We start from the raw sequence: 19,969 nt of genomic DNA, 5'->3' as shown, positions 1-19,969 counted from the left end.
GCATATATATAAGGGAAATGTTCAGCACCAAACATTTTGACAAAACATTTTTCAAAACATGAGTTAAAATGTTTGGTAAAACATTTTTCAAAACATGGGTTAGAAGTTTTGGAATGGGCTGATTTTTGGTGATGAAATCAGCCCATTCCAAAACTTCTAACCCCATCAAAAATGGTTTACAAAAAATGGATGGTCCACGATTTAAGAGATCATCCTCACCATAGAGATTATCCTCATCAAAAATCAGCCCATGCTTCTAACCCATGTAAGACAAAAATGATTGGCTAAAATGTTTGGTGCTGAACGGGACCTATATATAATTCAAATGTACAAGTTATAATTACAATTATAATTACAATTATAATATTACATTTTTTAAAGTTAAATAGAAATAAATTAGTAAAATAATCTAAATTTAAATATAAATAATTAAAAAAATAAAAATTAATTAAAAAAATGTTTGGTTTGCCAAACCAAATTAGTGGATTCGTCGAATTTCATGTTTGGGTTTGTGGTTTGCTTGACTTTACAAACCCAGTACAAACCATAGTACAAACTGGTTCACTTCGTACCGATTTGTGGTAGAAACAGGAAAGGCAATGAAGTTGGAGTAAATATATGAGAAAAGAAGGGAAGAGGAAATGCAACATATAACGTTTAACAAGAACACTTGAAAAGGGGTAGAAAAAAAAAAGACAATAAAGTTGGCGGGTATTTTTTAAAAAGGCATAAGAAAAATATCATTATACTCCTCGAGATTCGTAGTGAGATTAAATCCCAACCTTTCTTTGTTTTAGGGAAAAAGAGTGGGCACAACCATCCCATGTTATTATATATATATATATAGGGGGGCGTTCAATGGCCAACTTTTTAGCAAACTTTTTGGCAAAACATTTTTCAAAACATGAGTTAGAGGTTTTGGAATGGGCTGATTTTTGGTGAGGATGATCTCTATGGTGAGGAGATCATCATCACCAAAAATCAGCCCATTCCAAAACTTCTAACCCCATCAAAAACAGTTTACAAAAAATGGACGGTCCACGATTTTTCAACTGGTAAACATGGGTTAGAAGTTTTGGAATGGGCTGATTTTTGGTGAGGATGATCTACTCACCGTAGAGATCATCCTCACCAAAAATCAGCCCATTCCAAAACCTCTAACCCATGTTTTGAAAAATGTTTTGCCAAAAAGTTTGCTAAAAAGTTTGCCCTTGAACGCTACCCATATATATATATATATATATATATATATATATATATATATATGATATTGTGGGTAAGTTATCTCCACCCTTCAGGTGGGACTAATCCTGTGATCACATGCAACGCCCCCTCAGAAAGTCCTACATGTAACAGGTTGAGTGGAGGGTCAACCAGACCCTGTGGGGAGGTCCCAAGAAATTCATAACTTCGTGGAGTTTCGAACACTAGACCTACTCTTCCTGAAAGAGTTAATGTTGCAATTTCACTCTTTTTCCTACTATCATTTGGTTCTTATTCAGCTCTAACATATTTCAGTCTCATAACTTTCCATAGAATACTTTTTTATCAAACTGCAAAGCACAAGATAAGTTTTACTTAATGATGTAAACATCCCTGTCATGACAAAAATCCCCATAGTTCACTATAAAATCTGCACATATTTCTTATAAGAAAACCAAACAATACCACTACACTCGGCTCTTTCACGCCATAATGAGCTGCTCTTTAGTAGTCAATCAACCCGTGTTCCTCATGCCAGCAGCTATCCCATTGATTGTGATAAGTAATGCATCTCTAAGTTTAAGATTATCGTCATCACGTCTCAACCTCCTCAGTATCTCTACTTGTAACATGTTGATAGGATTCAAGTACGGGAGTCTACTCTCAATGAGTCTCCTTAAGCTCCGATTATTCTCCGAGAGCTTCTCGTGTCCACTAACCACCAATACAAACTTCTCTGTTGCCATGAGTTCCCTCCTTAGTTCCTCCCCGAGTTCCCTCCTGCCTTCTGACACAAGTACTTCATCGTAAAGCTTAGCTATAGGGATGTCAGCTTTCCCAAGAACCATCTCTATAAGGTCTATAGTAGATTGAAAGAAAGGCCATTCTTTGTACATTGCTTGCAAGTCCTCCTTATATCCCTTCTCACATGCGTCTTTGAGGCCGGCACCTACGCCGAGCCAAGCGGGAAGAACGAACCGTGTCTGGGTCCATGCAAATACCCACGGTATGGCACGGAGATGTCCGATTCCAACTGAGCTCTTTCTTCGTGCGGGTCTGCTTCCTATGTTGAGGAAGCCAAGCTCAGCTTGTGGGGTAGCCTCATGGAAGTAGGCTAGGAACTCTGGGTCTTCATATACGGTATTCCGATAATTTTGGCAACTGACTTTGGAGATCTCCTCCATAAGATTCCGCCACTTTTGTTCTCTAGGGGGTTGTGGGGGTCGTAGAGTTGCAAGTAGCACAGCTGTTGTATAGATCTCAAGCTGCCTCACGGCCATCTGGGGTAGCCCGAACTTTGCCTGCACCATCTCACCTTGTTCGGTTGACCGGAGTGTACCCTAACAGTCCAAAATAAATACCAAATATCAGTGTCGGACATAAGAAATAGAGGAAGTTCTTGTTAACTTATTGCAACTTAGCCAACATAGGTGGCAGACATAGTGACCCTATCAAACCCAATAGACCGATGCATATCCCTAGAGTCAATTTTATAGTGTTGATATTGAAGAAGACCGATAATGGCGTCAATGAGGAGTGCTTTGATTCAGGTTGAATGCTCTAAAAAGGTGGGAAGAGAGCTAAAAATAATGTAGATTGAAGTTGTGAGAAAATATGTAAATAGCGCCTTCATAGAAGATATAGCTCTAGTTAGAGTTGAAAGACGAAAAAGGATCCCCCCAATGTCGGGATGTTGATGATGGTATTTACACTTAGCTATGTACCATAAAAAAATTGTATATAGATAAGGGATGCGTGAAAATAATAAGTTGGTGAATAATAGCAGAATAGAAGGCTAGCATTTGATATGGAAAGGACCAAATACACATGTCCAACATTAATTCTTCAGAAAATGCACCACCCGCGGTACATGGTTCAGTGACATGAGTGTGCTCCCTAGAGTCGTGAGATCGAGTCTCCCCACTCATGACTTTACCAGATACGTCTGTTTGTGGTGGCAGAGCGTATATGCAAGCATTAGTCCCACTTACAAAAGTGGTGGGGACACCTCATCGCATTAAAAATAAAAATAAATAAATAAATGTTTTGGAAAATGGGGTATCCTGTTACCAATTCTGAAAATTATTGTAACGAATATCCTGAAAATTATTGCCATTTTCAAAAGGAAAAAAAAAAAAATATATATATATATATATATATATATATATATATAGGGTAGCGTTCAATGGCTAACTTTTTGGCAAAACATTTTTCAAAACATGAGTTAGAAGTTTTGGAATGGGCTGATTTTTGGTGAGGATGATCTCTATGGTGAGGAGATCATCCTCACCAAAAATCAGCCCATTCCAAAACTTCTAACCCATGTTTATAAGTTGAGAAATCGTGGACCGTCCATTTTTTGTAAACTGTTTTTGATGGGGTTAGAAGTTTTGGAATGGGCTGATTTTTGGTGATGATGATCTCCTCACCGTAGAGATCATCCTCACCAAAAACCAGCCCATTCCAAAACTTCTAACTCATGTTTTGAAAAATGTTTTGCCAAAAAGTTTGCTAAAAAGTTTGCCATTGAACGTGACCCATATATATATATATATAGGGGGCGGTTCAAGGGCCATATGAGAAAACATATGAAAAAACTTTCGTTTTTCAAAATAAGAGTTAGAGGTTTTGGATTGAGCTGATTTTTTGCAAGGATGGTCACTATGATGAAAAGATCATCCTCACAAAAAATCAGCTCAATCAGAAACTTCTAAATCCATCAAAAGTGATTTACAAATTAGTGATAAAAATTGGTAAAAAATTGACGGTCCACATTCTAAATCACTTTTAATGGGGTTAGAAGTTTCAGATTGGGCTGATTTTTTTTTTTTTTTTGATGATCTTCCCATCATAGAGATCATCCTCACAAAAAATCAGCTCAATCCAAAATTTCTAACCCATATTTTAAAATTTTATTAAAAACGAAAGTTTTTACATATGTTTTCTCATATGGCCCTTGAACCTAACCCATATATATATATATATATATATATATATATATATATATTCTTGATCAATTGTTAGCAGGAAGAAGAATTTCCCAATATAAGTAACAAAACTGCACAAATGGACTTACCATTACAGAACCGGGGGGTTGGGACTGTATGCCAAGATATGTGGGTCCGCCACCACGACCAATACTCCCTCCACGTCCATGGAACAGCGTAACTTTAATACCGTACTCATTGCAGGCCGCCACAACATCCTCTTGGGCTTTATACAGTTCCCATGCTGCAGTAAAGCGCCCGGCATCTTTACCGGAATCAGAGTACCCAACCATGACCTGTCCACAATGACTATAAGTTCCACAAATCTCATGGGGACTCAACAACATTATTCTATTATGCTCATTGTAACACATACCTCTTGGTGTCCATTATGGTTTTTTATGACGTGCTCTCGGTACCAATCGATGGATAACAACTTCCTGATCACCGAACCGGCTCCTCTCAAGTCTTTCACAGTTTCAAATAGAGGGACCACTCGTAATCTGTTTGAAGAACAACATAACCAACAATAATTATTAGATAAAAGTATCATCATGTAGGCTACGTTGCACAATTTGCAAAAGACAAATTTATATTTTTCACTCTTTCTATTTCTTTTGTTTTTCAGAGGCGTGCAATAAAACACAATAGAAAGCTTGGCATGGATATAATAGATTAGATAACTCATTATTTAAAGAAACTATTTCAACATTCTTTTAGAGAGCTGCTATTGGCACCCCAACCTTTACTTATTACACCCCAATTTCTTAAATTATAAAGGTTTGGCTCAAATTATAATAACGTTACAAAACATTATAACACTCAGTTCAAACAAGTTCAGTAATTGTTTACAATTATGATTAGGCACCCAAAAAATAGAAATCTAGCAAAAAAAACAAGAGAGCTTCTATTGGCACCCCAACTTTTAATTATTCTCAACCATTCACTTATTTTCTTTATTTTTAATTCTGGTGTAATAAGTAAAAGTTGGGGTACCAATAGCAGATTTCTTCGTTTATGTTATATCTTCAAATTTGAAGAAAGAAAAGAAAAGCCAGAGTTCATCAAGTATGACACATTTGCAATATAGGGTGAAAATCTTACGATCCACCAAGACATGGTCTCCCTAACTCCCCACTAAGAGCAAGTCGAGCATCTTTCTGTAAGAGCTCCACAGCCAAGACATCACTCGCCTGTCAATTTTAATGAGAAACCAACACTACCATTAATTTCACAGGATAAAGAGTAAAAGGCTAAAAGCAAAACAAATCAATTGCATATCCACGAAACAGAGAGACCGCCCAAACTACAAATTTTTACCAACTATATGGTTCACATTCATGAAACCAACAATCAGCATTAAGATGTAATACGTACATTGGAAGCCATGGAAATCACATATGCACCAAGTGAAACAGTCCCTAGTTCAGCAGCAACACGGAAGGTGTCCAAAACCTCTTGCACATCAGGAACAACCTGAAAAGGCCCAATGAGAGTAGAGAAATAAATTGGGCAAACAGGAATTTACAACCAAAAAAATTCTTGTAAAAGAAATCAAAGAAAATGACTCTAAAATCATCACTGAGAAAAACTATGGGATTAATTGTTTAAAGGGGATGGGACTCATACATCATGATAGTAAATTGCTGAAAAGAGTAGAAATCCATACAACAAGTAGGGAATTACATTACGGGTTAATATTATTTGGTCTAATTCACTCAACCTTTTCCCCTTAATGGAAATGAGTAGTATTATGCTTCATTATCATTTCGTGCTTACTTATAATAAGCCTACACAACTAAGTTCGTAGGCAAAAGATCTCTGTTCTGCAATTAGTAAAGGCTTCACTAAGTTGTAAATGGAACAATAGCATCCATGGTTCCTTATTTCACATCTTATGCATTCCTAAAGCTCACAAGGTTAGCAGGGGCCATCTAGCTTAGTTGGTAAATTTTTTGCGTGATGATACCAGAGACCTGGGTTAAAATCCCATCAGCACTGAGTTACCAAACTCATACAGGGTTCCAATTGAGATTAAGAGCCACTTGGGTACACTTAAAAAAGTAAAGTTAAAAAGTAAGTTTGGATTCATTTTAGAAAACTACTTTTAAAAAGTAAAAACCCTAACTTTTCAAAAAGCTAAAGGAAACTACTTTCTACATTTTAAAAGGTACTTTCTCCCAAAATTACTTTTCTTTCTAGCTACTTTCTACTCTCTATCCAAACGGGGCCTAAGCTCCATACCTCAACTGAATGATTTTAGACAAAGACATATAAGTGAATTTAGTAATATTAGTTGAGAAAGAAGATTAAATGCTTCCATCTGATGTATTCGAATATGCATCCAAAAGTATGAGATGATGGAAATGACATCGCTCAAATGATAAGAATACTGCAAATAACATAAATCCACAGAAATTAATACCAAAAAGGAAAAAAAAAACCCCACTGAAGTGTCTAATCAATGCTTTCTGAACAAGAATCTTCAATAAAAAATTTTATTTGTTACAAAAAACAAGTCTAAACTTCCATGTTCAAAGTCAATATAATACTAAAATCAACTCACCTCTATAGTTGGAGGAACTAGTGGCCTCTTCCCTTTGAGTTCTCTAGTTAGAAATTCCAGCTTTTTTTCTTCATCCCACTCACTATAAACACCCATATCCAAGTATCTAGTAATTGCATCTAATGTTTCAGCATGTCTGCCAGACTCCTAATACATGGTAAAAAAAAAAAAAATTAGACCTACATTGACCATGTAACCTAATTTGCAGCTCAAAATTACAAAAAACAAAAAACAAACAAACCTGACGCAAATCAAGCTTCATTAATACCATCCCAAAGGTAGCAACCCTTCGGATAAGGTCTGCAAGTCGCCCATCAGCAAGCACACCAGATCCACATGATTGCTGCAAATATTGATAACAAGTAATATAGAATTACATAGGCAATACATTAAAGGTGGAGAGAAGGAAAGTAAATTAATCCTTTTAAATACCAGGGACTCGTAACATAGAAGTAGGGGTTCCAAAACTTGGTCCGATGTTTCATAGTAATCCAAAGGATCATGGTCACAAGGAAGATCCTCAAGGAGAAGCTCCAGCCGTCTTTGAGTCTTCATAAGCTAATTTCATAGTACACAAATATACATTGGCAAAAACTTGCAAAAACATCAAAAAATAATAATAATAATAATAATAATTTGAAGCTGAAATGGCATGTTTAGCTTGTGTTGAGTGTATATTTTCCTCCACTCTAGGATGTGTCATACCCCATTTAAGTCCCGTGACCCCCTTGTATTCATAGTTCTCCCCCTCTCCAACATATTGATCTTTTGGAGTAGTTGGTTGGTTAACATGATATCAGAGCGCTAGGTTAGTATAGGTCACGGGTTCAATTCTTTCCACCCTTTTGGGTGAGGGAAAGTATTGAGTGTATATTTTCTTCCCCTCTCAGGTGTGTCATACCCCAATTAAGTCCCGTGACCTTCTTATATTCATAGTTCTCCCCCTCTCCAACCAATCGGTCTTTTGGAGTAGTTGGTTGGTTAACATATTATAGGAAACACATATTATACACATAAACATCATTCAGACGTGTGTGTGCGTTCGTGAATGTAAACATTGCACATGTCAGACATAGACCATGTCTTTGATGGGTAGAGCTCTCCAAAAAATGACTTGTCCTTGATAAAAGTGAAATTGGTTCCTTATCCCAAACCACAAAAATGTAAAATCTAAAAAACCAAACCATTTGATTTACCTTTTCTTTTACATTACCAAGAACAATTCTGTAAGGAGCGATTCCAGAGCGTTGAGGTAGGCTTGGCTCTAGAAGCTTTTGGAAGCTAGCCCTGCCTATCTGAGATTCTGCAGATAGTTTCCTTTGAGAAAGGAGTTGAGGAGAACTCAAAGAATTTGACTTTGATGTGACGGATGCCTGAAGATTGCTAGAAGAAGGTAAGACTTTGCTGCCCATAGCAACATTTCCATTTCCGAATGTTTTACAAGAATTCTCCGCAGAATCACCATCCTAGATCAACAAATTAGATAAACCTTATGTTAAATATAATCCCCAAATTTTTGGGATAAGGCTTTGAGTTAGATAACACTAAATATAATAAAGTGATAGTAGAAACTAAAAGTAACATGTTGGGCAAAATATATCTTCACACACAAATTCAACCTTTCCTAAAATTTGTTCTACCTGACGATTCAATGCCATGTAATCAGATCCAGGAAAGTTTAGCCTGGGATATTGAGATTCTCCGTCTTTGCATTCTACATGAAATTTTAAAAAAAAATCCAACCAGCAAAATGAGCCTACGAATGAATGGCGCACATCAATTTTATCATGAAAAAAAGCAAAATTATCTCTCATATAATAAATAAAAAAATGCATTTTGGAGTAAAAGGTCACAGAGAATTTTTTTTTGCATATTGTTATCAACAGTCCATAAAATCTTTGGTTTGGATGCCTAACCAATAACAGGAGAAACTCCAAATCTCACATAAAGAAAACAACTAAAAATTTCAGAAGCATCATGACCAGGAAGTATATATGTTTGCTAGAGAATCAGTTTGTCGTTGGTTTAATGGTAAATGCTCCCAGATGAGAGAGAAATAACAATCTCTCATAGAGGTAGTGTTATAGTTGACATTGATTGTAAATTGGGTTCTCTTTTTTTATTTCTTTTCTTCTTTTTCTTTTCTTAAGGCAAGTATAACCATCAGGGAATTTAACTAAATTCGGTAGGTCACTACCCTCATGAAACAACAACATATATTCAGATAAAGGACAAGTAAGAATTCGAACAATTTGTAAATTTGAATTTTCTTTTGGATAAGGAGAAGCATCAGTGATATTAGAAGTTACTACATCAATGTTGTAAAATAATCAACTTAAGAAAGGAAAAATAGGAAAATGCATTTTTGAATAAAATCATTGTGAAGATTTTGGAGAGGCCTTTTGAATAATACCACTTGTATCGCAAACCAACTTACAGATTGCAAGTTATAACATTTTTGAAAATCTGAACCCGAAAGAAGAGTCAAAATAAAGTAAAGTAAGAAATTTTGTCAATTCAGGCAATTTAAGGGACTGTTTTGGTCGTCTCTTTAACACAACAATGCCATCCTTAAAATTACCCTCCGCCCTAAATAACAACATTATGATACATAGGCAGCTGAAAGCATAACAGAACCAACATAAATCTGAAAAGCACCAGATTCCTTATTCAAAACTGGGTCTTGTTAACATGTGCCCTAAGGGCACATGTTAAGCTTGCATTAAATATACCTTGGAAATAAGCATTTGAGGGTATTTTTGGTTAAAAAAATCTTTTGAGGCCATTTTTGGTAGGAAATTCATTTTCCAAAGTGTATTTAATGCAGCTTAACGTATGCCCTAAGGGCAAATGTTAACAAAACCCCTCAAAATTTAAATAACATACCTGTGCAAGAGGGCAAATCTGCACCAAGTGGAAGTTGGGTTGGCATGAAAGGCTTTAGCTGACTTCTGTTTAGTGTCTGAGTCCAACCCTCATGTTTTTCTTCTGACGCAGTTTCTGCAGAGAAATTTGCAAAGCAACTTGACAAGTTTAATCGACAACATATAATGTTTTTTTTAATGAAGATTTTACAAAAAATTGAAGAACTTATTCCACTAAATCCTCTGAAAATCCAAACGTTAACAAAGTTCAAAAACTTAATGAGAACACTTGTTTTATGTGATAATGCCAACATATGTATAATTCAACTCCAATAATTCAATTAGATGTCTGCATAACAAATAAAGGCCCACAGGTGAACACAATTCCATTTGAGTTCTCTTCAGATTTTGTTCCTTTTCTCTTCCTTCTATTGTTTATGGTCCTTGCAAGTGTTGATACTCCAAGCATTTATACTCTAGCGTCCACCAAGCAAGTTGAGAAGCATTAAAGGTGCCAAAAAGATAACAAGGGAAGGTATCTTTCTTTTAAAGGCACAAGTTAGAGCCAAGGGGTTCTTATTGCTTGAGAAAATAATCACTAGTCGAGCCAACCCTCTATAATCTTTCTATTGTATATTTTCTAAAATTGGCCTTATAACAATCACATGATAATATTACCATCTAGGACACTTTTGTAAGATCTTTTGGATAGCTTGTTAAAGTGACAATACAAATCATCTTTTAAGTTGTACAAATTTACAAAATAGATCTGCTGACTTGTGAAAATTGACTCATATGTTCACTCAAATTCTCCACCCTCGATGCCATTCAATCCAATGGTTACTATCAACGGTAGACGTGGACATAATTAATGAGAGAATAATATAACCGGTTCACCCCTCAAGCCGTGCCCGTTCTCTTTCTCCCCTCTCTTCCACCCCCCCCCCCCCCCCCTCTCCCCTTCATTTCAATAACACCATTTGATTTCCTTTTTTTGTGTGCCCAACAAACTTGCAGTTGCCCTAGCTAATCCAAAATGGAAAGGTGACATGGTAGAAGAGATGTCAACTCTTGAGAACCATCACAGCAAGGATCCAATTGAATTACAAGGATAGCACATGATAGAGTGTAAGTGAATGTTTACTTTGACATATAAACATGAAGGTTCATTGACAAATTAAAAGCTTGTTTAGTTGCTAAAGGATTTACCCATATTGGATAGATAACCATGAGGCTCTTAAACCTATGGCCAATCTAAGCTTTACAAATCGTTCTTGGGATCTTTATCAATTAGATGTGAAAATTGATGTCCTTCATGAAACTTCATAAAAGAAAGTGTACATGAATCTCCCCCAAGGTGTTATTCTCATGAGGAAAAGGAAAGTATGCCAATTAAAGAAAGCCAGTTACAGGTTAAAAAACTCTCCTCGTGTCTAGTTTGACAAGTTCAGCTTCGTCTTACCTCGGATTGGGTTTGTTAACAAGTACTTTGAATTCTAATCATTCAGTTTTGAACCATAATTCATGGAATTTAGTTTTGTTTCTGAAATACACATTTAGTTTTGAACCATAATTGATTGTATAGGCCGAATATATTGTTCTCACAGCTTTTTTTGTGAAGAAGCATTGGATTGTGTCTTTGACATCAAAGACCTTGAAAATTTGGAAAAAAATTCTATTCTTTTTCTTTTTTTCTTGGGAGGGGGGGAGTATATATATTAGAGATGATAATGAACTTAGTGTCATCTTTTGAGGTCTTTATTTCATCATCACTTATGAAAACAACTGCACCAAGCAAAACTCAAGCCAGGCCAATACAGTATCGATGCACCAGGTTAGCAACCAGGCAACAAACACGAACAAGCACATAGGGTGTTGCTACACTACATATCCATATAAAAGCAACTGCACCAAGCAAAAACTCAAGCCAGGGCAATACAGTGTCGATGCACCGGTTAGCAACCAGGCAACAAACACCAGCAAGCACATAGAGTGTTGCTACACTACATATCCATATAATTGTAAGCTTGGATTAGATACTTGTTTAAAACTTCTCGTGAAATTAGTTAGCATGTTTAGTATTCTAATACATATTTTCCATGAGCCATCTTATGAAATATAATTAAATTTATATCAGTTTTAACATGTGCTGTTAAATATGAACTAGAAGGTGGCAAGTGCAAACACAATGTATCCAATTTTTATTTATTTTTTTTCTTTTGTAATTTAAAATATTGATTAAGGGATATTTGAATATTACATGGTAAAAAGGATAACTTTTGTAATTTTGAAAATCAAGCAATGTGAGTATAAAGTTGTAAATTGCAATTTTCTTTGTTTTTACCAAAATGACCTTTGATTATATTAAATTTAAATATAAAAGTGGAAGTATTTATGGCCACTCAAATTTTGGTGGAACGACTTCTACTCCACCTTTTCTCATTATAATAGTAAAGATTATGCGATGTTAATTCTTATTGTTGAAATATAAATTTGATCTTTTACACAGCATCTTTTGGACAAGCATAGCTATATGATGTATGTTACACTCACATAAATATTTAAATTTCCTATCGGAATAATTGATCTTTAAAAATTGAGAATTATTTAGTAACAATTAACAGATTTCTTTTGGGTTCAGCCACTGGGGTCCTGGCCTAGGCAGTAATTCTCTCACCTTTGGTCCCTGGAGAGGCTTAGCAACCTTGGTTTCTTCAAGTTATATTGTAGTAAACAATGATATAAAGTAGAGAGTAAGAAATAACAACTGCTAGTGCAAAAAAAAAAAAAAAATTCCATGAGAATTTGTATGATGCTTGGATGTGCAAACCTTTTTGTAGAATCTCATGCGCAAGTCTTGACATACTATTACTGCACCTACTCATAGAGAGCTCAAATCTAAGGCTGTCAACTTCCCGAATGTAGAGATCAATCGCCATCCACCGTGATAAAAGAGAGACATCTCTTGTAACCTGCAATAGTGAAAGCACAACGATTAAGACATGAAAATCAAATAGCTGAATATATATATATATATATATATATATAGGTAGATATGAGTGTGTGTGTGTGTGTGGTCGGTGGATCGGAAACAAGTATTTGCTACAATGTTTATTACATTGCTTGGACGCCATCCATTTTACAAGATCCTATGGCATCTGACGGTGTTGTAAAAAACATTGAAAATGGACAGCGTCTGGGACAGGGACGGAATTATGTAGAGACAAGGGAGGGCCATGGCCCCCACAATTTTCAGAAAATAATTGTTTTTATATACTTCACCCAATTACAAATCAGGGTTAAAGCTGCTGAACTACTTGTCAATTGTGTGTGTGGCCCCCACAATATTTTTATACATAAAATCTTAGGATAAAATAATCTTTTACAGTTGCACAGGCTGAACTAATGTGGTGGTTTGTGGTTGCCACAAAATATTTTAGAGAGATTCCATTCCCACATTAACTTTTGCTAACAACACCCCAATTCTATGTAAATCACCCAAGGGTTAACACACATCTTGAGGTGTTGTTAGTAAAAGTTGGTGTGACAATAGAAGCTCTCTATTTTTACATAGGAAATCACTTTCCTTACTAACTTAGTAAGATTTCAAATCTTACTAGGATTGTTGAGCTCAATGAATTACCAAATTGGCAAACCAACACAACAGCTCTCTAGTTCATGGAAAAACGCAAATCCAACTTGATCCAAGGTTTTTAGAATGGATGTTTATTGAACTCCCAAATTTAAAATTAATTAATTAATTAAGGGTGAACTAACCTTTTTTAATTTTTTATTTTAAAGTTCATAGAATTTTGTCCACCTCACCACTATGGCATCAAATCATGTTTTTGATGCCACAAGATGAGCTCAACGACCCTTATTAAGATTTGAAATCATACCAAGTAAGGTTAGACTTACTTTTTTTATAGACAAGACTTGGGGAAAAAAATCTTTCACCAACAAATCTTAATTTTAAAAATCACAAAGTCAAGTCACTTTTACTCGGCAATTTTAGGGATTTTTTTTTTCAAAATAAAGGTTATTTTGGTCAAAATGGCATGGGACTAATTGTTAGGGTTTATACTCAGTTCGTCTTCTCCACTTCTTCACTTTGAGAGTTTGAGTTGCAAAAAGTCAAGAAACCATAATTTCTCTTTTTTTTAAGAATTTTCTTCTAAATCCCCTTATTTTGTATGGAAAGTCAATTTTCTAAAATCCTCTTATTATGTATAATTTTTCTAATTTCACCTTCATATTATTAGTTTGAACCCCACAAGTGAAATTCTCTGGGTCCGCCCCTTGTCCGGGGTGGTGGTCTAAAAAAAGCTGTTACAAATAGGTGTCCCCCAATCCTCACCCTATATACATACATACATGTGTGTGTGTGTGAATGTTAACCCTCCAAGATAGAAGGAGTTGGGCAATCAAATTGGCCTTCTTTTCTATCTAATAGCCTATCTAGTATCTATTGGGGTCAGCATTGCATATCCTATTTCTTTATTCAACTCCACCTTGAACCACATACTAGTTTATAGTTATAGAATTAAGGAGCATAATTTAAAAGGTGATCAATGGTATTAGTCTTACCTTTGCCGTTACACTGGGATTTCCATCCCTATCACCTCCCATCCAAGACCCAAACTTTATTGGTGTGCAAGTCAATGGAAGCGGACTTCCAGTATGCTGACGGAGCAAAGGGCAATGAAAAGTATGAGAAAACCATAAAGATCTAAGAATGGATGAAATGAATGTCAAAGAATCCAGAATGGGACAAGTGAGTCTGACAGGCCTAGTACCCATAGCCCGTAGGAACCCAGTTTGCAATGGTGGGATCAGTTCTCAAATACAACAAATAAAGTGCAAGACTGACCACAGAACCTAAAGCATCACATAGTTTGGGAGAAATAGAAAACTAGGAGTTGAGGACACAAACCTTCTTTAGAGCATTGCTGACACGTCGTAAATAATGAGGCACTGCTCTCCAAAGGGACTGCTCCACAATGTGCAAGCCTTGGAGGAAAGAAAAAACATCCATTATTAAAGAGAAACCAAACCATGAAAGTTCTGTCATCTAAAATCAAGTTTCTTACCAGCCCTAGCTTCATCCACTGGTGTGGGCTTCTGGCGTCTCAGCTCATCTGTCTGCCATATCGCAGTTATCTCTCTAACCTGCCAAACCAAACGAAGTGTGGTTACTCAGAATGTACAATATAGACAAGGTTTTCCATAATTTTCAGTAAATTAAAAGTACCAGATCTTCAATCAACATCTCTCTATCTTCATGGCTAAGATCGGACCGATCATTATAGTCCAGAAGATGCTACAAAAAAAAGTTATATTCATTCATGTTCAGAAATAACCATAAACACAAGTGTAGAAATTTTTATTTTTTTTTGCTAATTAAGTGTAGAAAATTCATTTCTATGGAAGAAATTCAAAAAAAAAAAAAAAAAAATCAAACATCTTACAGCAATTCTAACGTGTTTGTATTGTAAGGTACGCCTGTTTATCTGTGTGGGATGTGCAGTAAGAACAATCTCAACCTCCTGAGGAAACAATCAATCAACATAGTGAATATTATAGTATTCCTTTACAACCATACTTAAATATTCACAAAGACGATGAAAGAAAAACAGCAACACAACAAGACCTGCTTGCACACAGTATTATAGAGATCCTCTGGGGAAACTCCACCCTGTATCAACTGATTAAATATGTCATCACAAGATCTCGACAAAAGGGCCATGTTGCGTGCCTTACGTACACTGCATGAACAAAGAGTTTCATGAAAGTTAATTATTTATATTTTTTGTTAATTCGCAGGTAAAAATAGATGGCCGATCACAGAAGCAAGACTTGTAAGAGATCAAACAATGAAGGAAAATCAAATTACTGGTGGTGGGTCTCGGCAATGCTCATGAGGTTTAGATAATGGCTGAATGCTCTAGCAAGTGTCAAGGCTTCTTCTAGTGTCATCTTCGATATTTCCGATGTCAACTGCTTCTCGAGTAGTTCCGCTGTGTTCTCAATCCCAGCCATCCTCATATTACAAGCACTCTAGACACATTCACAAACACACCCAAAAGGCAAACACGATAAATCTTCAATAAAAGAAAACCAAAAATTGGAGAAAACAACTAATAGCCACAACCTAAATTAGCATATTAAACACATAGAAAGACAACCCAGATTAAAATAAATGATTAATAGGACATGAAATGAACAGGATTAAAAGAACAAGGATGTAAAGAGCAGCTCAACATAAGACATCTAATAGCCAATGGAACAAATCTTCCATAAGAAAAATTATGAAAAAAAAATGGAGAAAATAACCAATACCCAGAATCTAAAATAACATATTGAACAAGTATAAAGACAACCCCGATGAAAATAAGAGATTTTCAGGATCTGAAATGAACAAGTGCCTAACGGAGCAGATTAACACGTGACACAGACACACCAATAGGCCAACACAACAAATCTTCAATAAAAGAAAACCAAAAACTGAAGAAAAAACGAATGCTCAGAACCTAAATTAGCGAATTAAACACATAGAAAGACAACCCAGATTAAAACAAACGATTCCCAGAACCTGAAATGAACCAGATAAAAAGAACAATTGAGTAACAGAGCAGATTAACAAGCGTGTGTACCCAATAGGCCAAGACAACAAATCTTCAATAAAAGAAGACCAGAAAATGGAGAAAACAAGTAAACAACCAATACCCAGAACCTAAAATGGCAGACTAAACACATACAAAGGCATCCCAGATAATTTTTATTTTTAAAAACGAACCATCCTTAGAGCCTGAAACGTACAGGATTAAAAGCACAAGTGCGTAACAAAGCAGATTAATACACAACAAACCCAATAGACCAACACAACAAATCTTCAATTAAAACTAAAAAAATTAAGAAAAACGAATACCCATCACGCAAAATAGCAGATTAAACACAGAGAAAGACAATCCAGATGAATAAAAACGATTCTCAGAACCAAAAATGAACAGGATTAAAAGAACAAATGAGTAACAGAGCAGATTAACATACCCAATAGACCAACACAACAAATCTTCAATCAAAACTAACCAAAATAAAGAAAAATAAATATCCATCACGCAAAATATCAGATTAAACGCATATAGAGACAATCCAGATGAAAATAAACGATACCCAGAACACAAAATCGAAAACAGAGCAATTAAACAGAAGAGTATATAATCTATACGTCTGTGTTAGTTTCGGATAGATTTCAGAGAAATATATGAACAAGTATGGGAAACCTGAGCAAGAATCCTGTTTCGTTCGATCTTCTCCATGAATTGGTGACCAACTTCTCGCTGAAGGACGTCGTTAAGGAGATTTCCAAGTAACTTACAGTCATCTTCGAAGCTCTGGAACGAAATTTCTTCTGTAATATCGTCTGTCGTGTCTGTCATTTTAGCAGTAATTAGAGTTGTCACAGAGAGAGAGAGAGAGATGAGTGAGATATCGAAGCAGAAAGAGTTGCAGAAAACAGAGAGAGAGAGAGAGAGAGAGAGAGAGGATTGTTTGGTTTTTTGTTCTGTTCTTATAAAGAAATGTAATTGGTGGGGCCTACACACCACATCATCAGCCACGGATTTGATGACACGTGGCATTTGAAGCTTATTTTAATGTGGGATCTGTCTGAGAATAAACCGGTATCAGAAACTCGTTGAGAATTTTGAACAATGATTTCATGGAATTGGGTTCACTGAAATTATATCAAATATCCACGTGGCAAAAATCAATTGGCCTATATGCTCATTATTAGAGATTTACGGGGCAGACCCTTAAGAATCAAACTAGCATGACTAATTAGTAAGATGTGAAATCTTACTAAGGGTCGTTGGGTTCTCATGAATTATCAAATTAGCAAATCCAATACCACAGCCTTCTAAAATTCATATTCAAAATAAAACATTAAAACAAAAAAACACAAAATCTTTTTGAGCTTGATTTTAGGTGTTGAAAATAGATGGATACCGAACTCCCAAATTTAAAATTAAAATTCAACGATGAAAATTAACTTTTTTTCTAATATTTTTTCAAATTTTTTTAAATTTTGTCCTTTATAACCTGAGCCATAAGATCATGTTTTTTTGGATGCCACAAATTGATGTCGTTAAAATCCACCCCAAGGTATGTTAAGTAACAAATTAATCACAAAATTTTGAATTTCATGACGTGGAACTGGATTCCAAGGTGAGGTATGTTGGGTAACAAACTTCACAAAGTTAGGTTCCCTTGGAGTTATCAGAACTCAAAGGGGGTTTTTTAAATAAAAATGCAATAGTTAGGTCTATCGGATAAATATCCTTTTCACTATTTTTTGTGAAACTTTGAGATATCCCTGTGTTTTAAAACTAATGAAGTGACTCTAGACCTCGATCTCCTCTTATATATTAATGAAGAATAACCTAAATGCCTTCGTCTTCAACATAGAACAGAAAATCACCAATTTTCTCCTCCAAAATATGTCATTTTCAATCTCTTATAAAATATATTCGATATGTTCAAGTTTATCTTCAATCTATTTGTTCTCAACCTCTAAATTGTGGAGGTAAGATTTTTCCCACATGGGGGCAACTAAGAGTGGAAAAAAAAAAGTTGTGGGGGATAAGAGTGGCAAACTTTTTTTATCTGTCACTATTACTTATCTCAATAGCTCATAAATTTCTAAAAGACTTCGAAAATTCTTATAATTCTACCCATCTGAATTTGAAGAAGCTTGGATTTGGGAATAAAAATCAGAGAAGACCAAAGTCAAGTGAGGTATGTCAACGATTTGAAAATATAAAAGAGGGCATTCCAAATATTCCTGTGAGCCCATTTTACCATATTATTGTCCTTAATTGGCTAGTCTATTTTGCTATCTCAGGGTATTCCCCCAACGCCCTTTGGGATGGGATTAGACTCGTTGGTCATATGCCACGAATCCCAACATCCAATAAAAATACGTTAGGAGACCAACCAATTTCGAACACAAGGTCAAAGGGGATAAATCCTTATCACTAGTTTTAGTGTTGAGTTAACCCCTCGCGTGGGCTTGCCTAATTCATTTAAATGATGGGCCACCACTTGTGTGGATCAAAATCAAACTAATTTCGAATAAAATATTGCATTATTATGTACTAGTTTAAAGTGGAAATAGTCGTGATAATCTTACTCACTTTTTTGTACGCTCCTCTTATAGAAATTACAGATCTTTTGTTTCGGGATACACAAAGACAAATCTTTATGATTTTGAATGATTTTGTGATGAAAGTGTAGAAAGAGCGTACAAAAAAGTGAGTCGGATTATCAGAACTCAAGTGAAAATGATTCGATAAATATTATACACATCAAATTCCTAACTTTTTCTATTTTGATTTCATGGATGTACATGTGGGCCCATGTTAAATGGTGTTATAGTGTAACTTGTCGTATATATGATGCCATTTTTAAAAATTATTGAGGGTTTTACAGTAAAATAGTATATAGTGTCATGTGGTCGGTGTTCTTTTAGATCTGTGTTTTATGAGTCGTGCTGGGGTGACACAAACGGAGTCACAAACATGACAAAATGATGTGGTGTCGTGTACATTACCGTATATACTTTTCCGTGGGATACGAGTTAAAAGCATCTACGGTTATATTCGCACCACCACATCATTTTTATCACCCTATGTGTCATTCCAGCATTTTCCTTTATTTTTGTCACCCACGTCTGCTTCTTTTCCTAATGGTGTCGGTGGGACCCCCATCACATCTAGATTTTTTTTTTTACTTTAGGGTCCACTAATGTTTTGTTTGATTGGCTCGTTTGGTTTCCTTTCGCCATCGATTTCAATAAGGAATATTTTAGGGTGCAGTGAGGATGGATAGTGAGTGTCCAATGAACTGTTGTGATGAAAAGACATACATTTCCTAGGGATCAACACCATATATTTAGTTCTTTGTATGACTATTAGTATGTTTTCTTGCCTCCTTTGACTTTGGTCTCTCTAACAGACTAATGAAAAATGACCTAAAAAATCCTTCATTTTTCTTTTCAAAACTAGTCATCTTCAAATTCACGACTGAATGTTTTACTCATATCTTCAACCATAAGATTATATGTACTTCAACCTCAAACATCAAAATCAGGATTTTTGTTATAGGTTCAATAAATTAGAGATACGACGTTCAGGTGAGGTTAAAATCTATTAATTGAAGATAAGGTCGACTAGATTAGAAATAATTTGTCATTGATGTTGAAGTCCATGAAAATGATGGTTTTTTTTTAAAGAGAAATTAGTTGATTTTGGGTTTGAGGTTGAAAATGTGGGTATTTAGGACTTTTTCAT

The 19,969-nt window shown here is 35.4% G+C and overlaps 1 protein-coding gene across 1 annotated transcript; it reads right to left on the bottom strand.

Annotated features, from left to right (window-relative positions):
* Positions 1-1,597: 1,597 nt before the first annotated feature.
* On the bottom strand, positions 1,598-17,158 carry PPC4 (phosphoenolpyruvate carboxylase 4). Its single transcript, XM_086453091.1, has 20 exons — positions 16,904-17,158; positions 15,514-15,677; positions 15,271-15,385; positions 15,089-15,166; positions 14,872-14,940; positions 14,711-14,789; positions 14,554-14,630; positions 14,208-14,303; positions 12,451-12,592; positions 9,643-9,756; positions 8,397-8,470; positions 7,953-8,222; positions 7,189-7,314; positions 6,998-7,099; positions 6,757-6,903; positions 5,568-5,666; positions 5,295-5,383; positions 4,567-4,693; positions 4,280-4,486; positions 1,598-2,543 (listed from the first exon to the last, which is right to left on the bottom strand). The coding sequence occupies exons 1-20, from the start codon at positions 17,057-17,059 to the stop codon at positions 1,719-1,721; spliced, it is 3,156 nt and encodes a 1,051-aa protein (XP_086309217.1). The 5' UTR covers positions 17,060-17,158; the 3' UTR covers positions 1,598-1,718.
* Positions 17,159-19,969: the final 2,811 nt, after the last annotated feature.

This window comes from Akebia trifoliata, chromosome 9 (assembly GCF_017979445.1).
Source record: "Akebia trifoliata isolate Shusen 1 chromosome 9, ASM1797944v1, whole genome shotgun sequence".
Classification (NCBI taxonomy): domain Eukaryota; kingdom Viridiplantae; phylum Streptophyta; class Magnoliopsida; order Ranunculales; family Lardizabalaceae; genus Akebia; species Akebia trifoliata.
This window is presented reverse-complemented; position numbering and strand designations above follow the sequence as displayed.